We start from the raw sequence: 11,614 nt of genomic DNA, 5'->3' as shown, positions 1-11,614 counted from the left end.
TCGATGTTTCTCTCTCCTCGATGTTTCAAACTCTCTATCCCTCTCCCTTCTTCTCTGTAAAAAAATCAATAAAATATATATTTTTTTAAAAAAATAGAGACAGAATATCATTCTTATATATAAAAAAAAAGGTCTCCTGGTACAAATGGCCATTGTACTTGGCCTTTCTGGCTTTTCTCTAGGTGACAGTGCTCATGCGTGTGTCTGCTCCTGTAATCATGGTGTCATTTAACCTTCTTGGGCATTACTTGTTGCTAAATGGTCTCCAAGGACCTTTTGAGCTTTATGACTCTGATAATCTGCAGCAAAATAACATACAATTCTCTTTGCTGCTCAAAACTTGATCCCTTGTCTTTTGTGGAAGTTGTTGGCTTTTAGAAATAAACAGTTTGATCTAGACTAAATTGAGAAGGAGACATAGACAGATTTAGTGATTCAGTCTGCAGAAGTAAATGACATACATGATTGAGGTTGGGGATAAGATATTTACTGGAACATGCAATTGAGGAGACCTTTAATTCTCCATGGTAAGTTTGCAGATGGAGTTTATAAAAGCATTTTCTAAATTTCTGCATCCTCTGTATGAAGGCATTCTGGGCATGAGAAATGGTGCAGATCAGAATACAACGGCATGTTGAAGCACAGATCAGACCTTTAGAGCCAAAGCTGCCCAGTGGATTTTAGCCTATACCCATGCTGCTCTCAACTCATAGAGACCGGGATGCCATCTTCCCCCTCCCATATTCCCATCTCATCACACTCCATCTTTGCAGGCCATCAGGTGGCCTCTGGACGTAATTCTTAGAAAACCTTGCTTCGCATTATTGTTATTATTGGTCTTCCTGTTAAAATGTAAACATAACATTTCATTGTCTTTTTCCATATACTCTTTCACATACTTCATGCTTTCATACTTTATGTTTTATGTTTCAAACTCCCAATACTCCTCTCCCTCTGAAACCTTTCCACTATACCTTTGGAAACCTATTTCTGTATATTTATCTTCTTGCTTTGCTGAAGCATGGCTCACATTTAAGACCTTCACTTTTCACCCAGTGCTTTCAAATAATTTGTATTGGCCCACATAGTGTTTTAGGGTTGGGAGAGGAGATCAGTGTCTTCTCCCTTTGTTCCTTTCAGATTATTAGTACCCCATTGTTATGTAAGTACCCCCCCACCTCCCCTCCCCATGTCCCAACACAGCTTTGATGTTTATGTCTGTTGGTGTTATCATGTCTCTCTCTATCTTCTCCCAATTTCTTAACTGTTCTCCCCTGTTTTAACCACCTTTGCCTGTTTTCAAAGTCATGCTCTTCACCCACTTTAATTTCCATGTGGATGACCTTTCTTGTATGTTGGCCTTTCTTGTTTTTTAAGATATTCATTTCTAATGGCGTTTTGTACCAAACCACTTTCGATGTCCACTCATGGCTGTATCATGGGCCTTATCTTTGCTTGCAGTTGCTCAAACTCTGATATACTGAAGTCATACACCTTAATGTCTCATGACATCTTCCTTTGCTTGCAGATCTCTAACGTTGCTCAAAAACGTCATATGGAAAGCTTGAGCCCCTGATCTTCCTTACCAAGCCGGCGTCTACTCCTGAGGGTTCATGTTTTTTAATAGACCCTGTCCTCTACCAAGTTGCCAAGCTAGAAACTTGGAATTCATTCTTGATTTCTTCTTCCTCATCATCTGCTTTTCTTTACCTAATATTGTCTATTCTGTCTCCTAATAATTCTTGAATCCATCTTCTTCTCATTATCACCATTCTCTTTCAGATGCAGACCTGGAGTTTTGCAGCAGCCTCCTAAGGAAACTTCCTGCACCTAGTCCTGCCTCTCTAATCCATTCTTCACCCTGACCACACAGGATTGGTCTAAAATGCAAACTGATCACGTCACACTCCTGTTTAATGTTATACTCTTAGGATCCAGTGCAAATCCCTGAACACAGATTAGAGGTCCTGCATATCTGGCTCTGTTTACCTCTCTAGCCTTAATTCTTGTTTCTTTCCCATCAAACATTGTGATTTAGTCATGTTTATTTCAGTTCCTGGAATATGCATTGATTTAACTCTGAGCCTTTGAGGATGTCCCTCAAGAAAAATTCTTCGTCTTCCTCTTAGTTTGGCAAACTCCTACTCACCTTTCAGGCTTCAGCTTTCTCTAGAAAGTTTATCTTAATCCCCTTAATTCTGGATAGGTGCTTCTTCTCTGAATGTTGGCATCCTGAATTTGCTCTATTAAAGTACTTATCCCACTGTATTATAATCCCTATTTACTATATTTGTCATAAGCTTTGTGAGAGCAGAAATGTGTTAACAGCACCTAGAGCAATTCCTAATTCCTAGTAGGTACTTAGTTTATCATTTGCTTCCCAATGAGACTGTAAGCATTTTAAGGGCAAGATCCATGTTTCCTATTTGCTACTCAATTATTTGACCTCCATCAGACCTTAATTACATTATTAAGCATGAGTAATTTGGAATAAACTATCTCTAAGGTACCTGTCAGAACTAAAGTGCTCTATATCTTAAATGCTGCTTAGACTCCTGTAAGTCATAAATCATAAACAAAACAAAACATTTTACTCTATCTTTTGGAGAAAATCAAAATGTTTTTGGTTGACTTGGTTAGAGTGAATTCTTGATAGTTTATAACCAAAGAAAAAGACTAACGCTTTCACCATTGTCTGCCTATATACTTTTTATAATAAAAATATCTAGTATATTGAATGCATACAAATGCTATCTTACTAGTTTTATGATAAAATCATAGCTCCCTTATTTTATCAATGCAATGCTTTGATTTTTTTAAAAACATATTTTATTGATTTTTTTTTTACAGAGAGGAAGGGAGAGGGATAGAGAGTTAGAAACATCGATCAGCTGCCTCCTGCACACCTCCTACTGGGGATGTGCCCGCCACCAAGGTACATGCCCTTGACCGGAATCGAACCTGGGACCTTTCAGTCTGCAGGCCGATGCTCTATCCACTGAGCCAAACCGGTTAGGGCAATGCTTTAATTTTTAAATATACTGTTTACTTTATTGACTTGACCATGATGCTGGTGTTTTATGGAAGCCTGATATATAGTAGTTTGAACAGAGGTCCTGTGGGTCAATCCAGACCCTTCCACTTATTAGCAGTATGAACTCAACTATGGCCCTCAATCTCTCTGAGCTCCAGTATCTTCATCTGTAAAATGGATGAACAACACATGGCCTAATTGGGTTACTGAGGGAATTAAATGAGACAATCCCTATGAAATGTGGAGCACAGTGGCCAGTACTTAGTAAGTGCTACATATATTCATTAGTCACCATAATAAGATTTTTGCCTGATTTAACAGCCACAAGGGAAACATCTCTCTAGTTCTTACATGTTAATTTCATGGGTGCTATTTCTGTTACTTTTGAAAACCATTCACACCCACTGGTTTATGTGATATTTTGATCATGAAATAGTAGGTTCTTTTTGTAGTTATGTAGAATTGAATTGGCTCACTTCCTTGTGTTCCATTGCTCATAATTTCATAGTAACAAGGCTGGTTCAATCTGGAACAAAATACCCCTTACATGGCTGCCTCTTATTATATGATGCAAGATGCTTGTGTCACAAAATGAATTCAGAATGCCTGTCTCTAAATCTTTAGGAGAAATCAGAGTTAACTATAAGGTAGAGAAAAGTTGTGAATTTAAAACTGATACGCAGTATTCTCCAAGGAATAATTTTAAAACAAACCTTTGTAAGTGATAAGGTATCTTGTGCACCATTTTGCTACCGATTCCTATGCTTTGATTTCACTTAGAAAACAGTGTAAGTTTATAGCCTGACCACATTGCGTCCTACACACCAAAGGCAAATGGCATTGAGGGGATTTCATCTTAACCACAGAGAAACTGTGACAAGCCCAGAACCACAGGATCAAGTAAGTGGTACACCCAGGAATAGCACTGAGAAGCTCTGATCCCTCCTCACATGCTGAAACCACAAGGTTCTGCTGCTTTGGGACATAATGACAGACCAGCTAATGCTGCTCCACCACATGCACATGACACTTTGGGGCCAACCATATGAGGGCACTATCTGAAAGCAGGCAGCCTTTGCTTCCTAAAGGCCGGCGTGGAAACCAGACACAGGAAGGAGCCATTACAGGCACGGGGTGATTATTGACCGATATTTGTATTTGGGGTAATCAGTTGCTACCACAACGTTTGTTTCTCTGCTAAGATTGTAAAAAAAACAACCACCACATAATAATTTATAACCAGAGAAAGGCCATTCTTAATAAAATTTTAGTAATTTTTAATAAAGCTAGTAGCTAAAGAGTTTCCTAGAGTAGCATCACATATAAAAGAAGTATATGATTTATTTGTTTCTTTTAAAAATTGACCTCATTCCCCCATTGTACTTCACAATTTTTCTTTTGACTTTAGTTGATTTCCATAGCACTGAAATGGTTGTTTTGAAGATTTGTTCTGCTATTTTTTTCCTCTTTGGGGACCAGATTTGCCAGCCTCCTCAATATGTCATGCCAGAAGCAGCCTTATCCTTATACTATTCTAGGATGACAATTACTTTCTTTTAGGCCTTTGAAAATATTTCACCGTCTATGGCTTCTATTGTTGCTATTAAATAATAAAATATGTTTAGTGATGATAGAGTCTTGATATGCCATCTTTGCATGGTGAGCACTTATATGCATCACTTCATTTAACCCTGATAACAAATGTATTACAATATACCATTATTATTCTCATTTCTCCTAATGAAGGAATAGAGACACAGACCAGTTAGGATACAAAATAAGTAAGGAGGGCAAGATTTCACCCCAGAAGCTCTGACTGTAGAACCTAGGTTTTTAAACAACCACCATACCCAAGCAAATACTTAAAGAGAATGAGATCATAATATTGTAATAACTATATATGGTGCCAAGTGGGTACTTGAAATATTGGGGGAACTACTTTGCAAAGTATATGATTGCCTAACCACTATGCTATACACCTCAAACTGATACAAAATATTTAAAAAATATATAAAAAAATAGAATGAAAGATAGATAACATTATTAAATTATAAAGTTATTTAAAAACTTTAGTAATTACAACAGAGAGACATTTTTTTCTGGGTAGAAAGATTAGTAGACTAATCATCACTGTTAGATTATCATTACCCCACAGGGTCAACATGCTCTGCCTGTTGCTCAGCTACAAGGTGAGAACAACAGTACTACCTGCCTCATAGGTGGTTGTGAAGGATAAGTCACCACACACACACACACACACACACACACACACACACAAGTGAAAAAGTATTTGTTGTTATTAGCACAGAAACTAACCTGACTATATATCAGAATATAGTGTCTGATTACAGGTGATGAGAGAAAGGATGGACTATTAAATAAATAGTGCTGGTGTAGTTGTGTGAATTATATGGAAAATAGAAATTTTGATTTATCTTTCTGAAAAATCTACATCCCAATAGTAAAAAATAATACCAGCTATAGAGCTTAATTATTGTCTAAATTTGTGATGTCATTAGAATAAAATTTTGATTAATAGTTAAGATGCATGTAGAGAAGGCTGTACTAAGCATACTATCAAAGGTATAAATTATAAATAAAAAGATGGAAAGACCTGATCACATTTAAAATTTCATGGTGGAGGAACTGAGTAAAAAAGAAGAAAAAGAGAGCGGGAACTCATGGACATGGACAACAGTGTGATGATGCTTTTTGGAGGAAGGAGGGGGTGGAGGCAGAAGAGGCAGAGAGGGGATAAATGGTGTTGGAAAAAAAATTTTAAATTTCTTTTGTAAAAACAAATAGGAGCACTGTAAATGATTAAAGGCACAATATACTACAGTAGGGAAATCTGTCTGAAAGTTAATCATCTTAATTTGTAAAGAGCTCTTATGAAATAATAAAGAAAAGGATCATAAAATAGAAAAAATAACCAAATAACATACAGTCTTCCAGAAAGAATTATAAATAGACATGGAAAAAAAATGTGTTTCACCAGTAATAAAAAAATACAAAAAATTATATACCAATTTTCACTTGTGAATTTAATGTGATTTAAAAAGATAGTTCATCAGTAACAAATATAATAATACATTAATAACCACAATGGAAGGAAATAATTACAAAGTATTTTGTTGGATCCGAAGAAAGTGACCTCATCTGCATTGTGATAGCAAGATGTGGTGGTTTGAGATGGTCTTTGAAGTGTAGGCATAATATAGACAAGAAGTGAGAGGTTTGGCAATGGGGTGGAGAAGGAACAATAAATAACCATAGCTGTGGTTTTGTCACGACTAAGGAATGAGGTTTTAAAAACAGTCCTGAGAATTCTTGAATTCAGGAAGGGACCAGTGGAGAAGGAGAAATGGAAGCTGTTAGTACAGAGATGTAAAGTTGAAGCAATAGGTCCATAGAAAGATTAGAAACAGGAAGTTGAGGTACTTCAGAAGTAGATGGAAAAAAAGAAATAAAAGTATAAAGATTTTTAAATGGAGAGGAAAGATAGGAAAGCTAAAATTGTTCTCTCTGGATAGCATTAATCTTAGTGAGGAAGTGACTGATAAGAGATTGCTTGTGGGACTAGGAGAATTAAAAAAAGGGTTGTAAAAGCTGCTTTGGGATAATGGAGTGGACCAGTAGGCATTGAAAACAAATATTGCAAGTTAAGGTCCAAGCTGACACTCCATAGCATGGAATTATGTGTCATATAAGAGGAGTGAGGGGTTTATTCGGAATGAGGGGAAAACTGTCTTTGGCATACACAGGTGAAGCAAGATGCAATGAATTAGGAGGAAAGGAAGGACCAGAATGAAGATATTATGTACTGGAGGAAGAGTGGAAGAGATGGAAGACAGGACTAGGGACAGAGAGAAGAGTATTTTAGAATTTAAGATCTTGGCAATAAAACTTTTAGACCATTTGCTTCTTCCTCTTAATTCATATTTTATTAGCTGATCTTTGCTCATAAAGGAATGTCCTAATTATTTCTATTTGGATAAAAATTTTTACCATGAAAGTATTATTATTTTTTTAATTATATAAGTTTCAGGTGTACAACATTGTAATTTGACATCTGTATGTATTACAAAGTGATCACCTCCAAAAGTCTAGTGACCATCCATCACAGTGTACTTGCCAACCTTCACCCCTTTCAACCACATCCTAATCCCCTTCCCCTCTGGTAACCACCTGTCCTCTTTTGTTATATCAAAATACCAATAGAGAAAAGCAGTTTTCAATTTGAAGTATTTGGCAATGTAAATGCATTTCGTCTCCTGAACAAATATGCTGATTTTGTTTTTGTTTATTTTTTTAAGACTCCACATATGAGTGAAATCATATGGTATTTGTCTTTCTCCTTCTGACTTAGCATTATATCCTTAAGGTGCATCCATGTTGTCACAAATAGCAAGATTTTATTCTGTGTATTCTGTTATATCCCACTATATTTACATCACATCATCTTTATCCATTTCTCCATTGATGAGTACTTAGGTTGTCTTATTTCGATATCTTGGCTATTGTAAATAATACTGCAATGAATATAGACAGTAAATATCTTTTTTATTAGAGTTTTTCTATTCTTCAGATAAATATTCAGAAGTGGAATAACTGAATCATATGGTTGTCTGTCTTATATTTTTGAGGAGTCATGACACCATTTTTCTTAGTGGCTACATAAATTTACAATCCCACCAGCACAAGGCTTCTCTTTTCTCCACGTTTTCTACAGAACTCGCTGTTTTTTGTCTTTTTGATGATAGCCATTCCTACAAGTGTGAATGAAATCTCATTGTGGTTTTGGTTTGCCTTTTCCTAATTAGTGATGTTGAACATGTTTGTTTTCAATTGCCATTTCTTTTGAAGACCTAACGAACAATTGTAATATACTAGTTACAAAATGATAGTGTTAGTTAACAGTTACCTGGTGGCTACTTTAGAGACCACTGTTAAGTGAATTGATAAGTGACTTTGAGACACTGATCTACAAAGCTTATGTTTGTAGCATCAAAGACACTATATCATTATGCATTCTATCTTCAAGTAAGGGTTATAGCACATTAAAATTAGACAGTTTATATTTCCTTTCTGAATTCCTCCAGATGTTCATTTCTCATGAATAAATACTCAAAAAGAACTTTAGTACAAAAATGAAGAAAACAAAGTTGAAATTATGTAGGATCATATGAATAAAGGATCACACAAATAAAGGGTCAGACAAGTCAGTTAATTTCAGAAATAAAAATCCATCCTGTATACTTCAAAGCTCAAAACCTTTCAGTGTGTGGCCATGAATAGAGAGTAAAAATCAGAATCTTAGGCTAGAATGTTAAGGTTTCCAACATAAAATTCTGACCTTATCTTTCATTACACCCTATGTGTATCACCACATTATAGCCAAATGAGGTTTGACATCTTTGGAACAATTTTTTCCCCAACTTTCACCTTGATTCTTTTGCTTCTGCTATATACTCAGCTTGTAAAACCCCACATCTCAACTTTTGAAATCATAACTATTCATTAAAACTCAGTTCATTTGTTACACAGTCTGTGACTCCAGCCAGAAGTGATACCTGTTTTCTTGTCATCTATAATTCCTATGTATACCACTTTTACATTACTTTTCATGCTCTTCTTATTTATATAAAAATACTTTAGTTTTCACTAAATTTTAAATTCCCTGATGATAGGGACCACATTTTTATTATCTTTGTATTATTTCACAGTACCAATGCAGTGCTTTTTCTGACGTAAGCATGCACTAAATATTTGCTGAACAGGCATTGGATGATACTAAGTAGCAAAGTAGGACCTTCAAAAAAATAATGTTTTTCCTTTTCTTTAGGCTACTTTTAAACTAGAGGCCTAGTGCATGAATTCATGCACCAGTGGGGTCCCTAGGCATGGCCTGTGGGGATCCAGCTAAAACCAGCCCTCCAACATCCCCCAAGGGGTCCGGGATTGCGAGAGGGCGGTTCTCGGGTGACACACCCTGGAATCGGGCTCCCTCCTCTCTAGTTTTGGGTGACTCACCCAAGAACCGCAGCTGCCAAGTCACCATAGCTCGGCAGCTCCTGTGTTGAGCGTCTGCCCCCTGGTGGTCAGTGCATGTCATAGCTACTGGGCAGCTGGTCGAATGGTCGGCCGGTTGCTTAGGCTTTTAAATATATATATAATTTCATTAACTTCTTCTAACATAAATGTTTTGTCCCATAGGTATGGCATGGATTGCCTTATTCAATTTGAAGATTTTGGCAATGTAAATGCATTTCGTCTCCTGAACAAATATCGAAACCAGTATTGCACATTCAACGATGATATTCAAGGTAATAAAATTTTCACTGCATGTGGGCAAGAATAGTATCTGCTAATGGTTGCCAGAGTGGAGGAGGTTGGGGGAATGGGTGAAAAGAGTGAAAGAGTATAAGAGATACAAACTCCCAGTTATAAAAGAAATAAGACATGGTATTATAGTCAGTAATATCATAACATTCTATGGTAACAGATGGTTACTAGACTTATTGTGGTGACCACATTATAAAGTATATAATGTGGAATCACTATGTTGTACACCTGAAACTAATATAATATTGTATGCCAATTATATGCTATTTTTTAAAAAAGAATATCTACTGAATGCCAGGAATTATGCTTGATGACTTCATATATTATTTCTTATTTACTTTCTTATACTCTATTTGAAAAAAGTATCCTGTGACACTAGAATGTAGCATATCAACCATAAGCTAGAGAATGAGCTCCTCCAAATCTGATAAAATCCCATGATTATAGCTAACAAGAAAGCAAAACGAGCCCTAATCAGTAGGGCTCAGTGGATAGAGCATCAGCCTGCGGACTCAAGGGTCCCGGGTTCGATTCTGGTCAAGGGCATGTACCTTGGTTGCTGGTACATCCCCAGTGGGGGGTGTGCAGGACGAAGCTGGTCGATGTTTCTAACTCTCTATCCCCCTCTCCCTTCCTCTCTGTAAAAAAATCAATAAAATATATATTTTTTTAAAAAGCAAAATGGTCGAAACCGGTTTGGCTCAGTGGATAGAGCGTCGGCTTGCAGACTGAAAGGTCCCAGGTTCGATTCCGGTCAAGGGCATGTACCTGGGTTGCGGGCACATCCCCAGTGGGAGATGTGCAGGAGGCAGCTGATCCATGTTTCTCTCTCATCGATGTTTCTAACTCTCTATCTCTCTCCCTTCCTCTCTGTAAAAAATCAATAAAATATATTTTTAAAAAAGCAAAATGAAAATATATTGTTAATTGTTTAAAAATAAGACTGCATATACTTTTCTCTTTAGCTACTATCTCAATCAGCCACAGTTTCTAAGCTTCATCCCAATAAAAGCTGCCTTTATGTATAGTGCATTGATTTTTACTATTTGTTTTTTGATAGAGTGTATTTCCTGGGTTACCTGCTTTTGCCTGTGTTCCCTGTGTTTGTTTGTTTCTTTCTTTCTTTCTTTTCTTTTTAAACCCTGAAAGAGAGCCCTAGAAAGAATGCTGAAAGTGATTTGATTAGGCTAGTGGGGGGTAGTTTGATAAATTTTTAAAAAATATTTCTTATTGATTTCAAAGAGGAAGGGAGAGAGAGAGAGATAAAAACATCAGTGATGAGAGAGAATCATTGATCAGCTACCTCCTGCACACCCCTCTGCTGGGGACCTGGTAAATCCAGGCATATGCCCAGACCAGGAATCTAGGTCAACATTCAACCACTGAGTTCAACCTCTTAGCCTTGTGGGCTGGGATGTGATTGTTGTTTTATGAGCACTTTCACACCCTTAGCAACATTAGCACTCTTGATGGCCTTTATGTTTCAAAATTATGCTAATTGTCGATTTCTGCCAGCAACAAAAGCATTCTCTTCTTTGTTGCCTGAGAGACACATTTTGTCAAGCTGAAGTGTCAGCAAGAAAGGGTTGTCAAGTCGACAGCCTGTTTTATTCCCCAACCCAGACCCTTTTACGGTGAACAACTTGGTCGACAACCAAACTGTAACTGTTTGAGATGGGAGACTGTACTAGTTATTTGGAGAAATTCAGAAAGGAAATATAAGCCGTCTAATTTTAATGACTGTAATCCTTGCCTGAAGATATAATGTAAAATGATAAAGTGTCTTTGATGCTACAAACATAAGCTTTGTAGATCAGTGTCTCAAAGTCACTTATCAATTCACTTTGCAGTAGTCTCTAAAATAGCCACCAGTTAACTGTTGAACAAACCTATACTGTCCTTTTAAACATATTCTATATCTTTTAACTTGTGGGTCCCACAGAAATGTCCATATAGAAGTTAAAGACCAGTATTACATAATTTTGAATCCTACAGAATTAATAGGCATCAAAGTTCAGTTTAAGAAGAAGAATGCTAAATCCCAATCATCAAACAAAATGAACAGTTAGGAAATGGGGTCAGAATTCCTGTCAACTAAGGTAAAGAATTTAGAGGTCAAGGCCTGGCCTGCATCACAATTAAAGTCAGGAGCCCAGGAAATCTGAGACAGGGCCAGGACAGGGCCAAGAGCACACTGCCTGTGGGGATTCCCTGAGGGGCTGCCTCAGAATATTC

The 11,614-nt window shown here is 36.9% G+C and overlaps 1 protein-coding gene across 1 annotated transcript in view; it reads left to right on the top strand.

The window, feature by feature from the left end:
- Window positions 1-11,614, top strand: part of ME1 (malic enzyme 1, NADP(+)-dependent, cytosolic) — a 141,275-nt gene that overhangs the window by 91,628 nt on the left and 38,033 nt on the right. The window contains exon 6 of the mRNA XM_015570285.1: window positions 9,251-9,360. Within this exon, the coding sequence (XP_015425771.1) occupies window positions 9,251-9,360 (110 nt within the window). The remainder of the gene's footprint in view (window positions 1-9,250; window positions 9,361-11,614) is intronic.

The sequence above is a fragment of the Myotis davidii genome, unplaced genomic scaffold (assembly GCF_000327345.1).
Source record: "Myotis davidii unplaced genomic scaffold, ASM32734v1 scaffold185, whole genome shotgun sequence".
Taxonomy (NCBI): domain Eukaryota; kingdom Metazoa; phylum Chordata; class Mammalia; order Chiroptera; family Vespertilionidae; genus Myotis; species Myotis davidii.
Note: the sequence above shows the minus strand (reverse complement) of the source record. Positions and strands in the feature narration are given on the sequence as shown.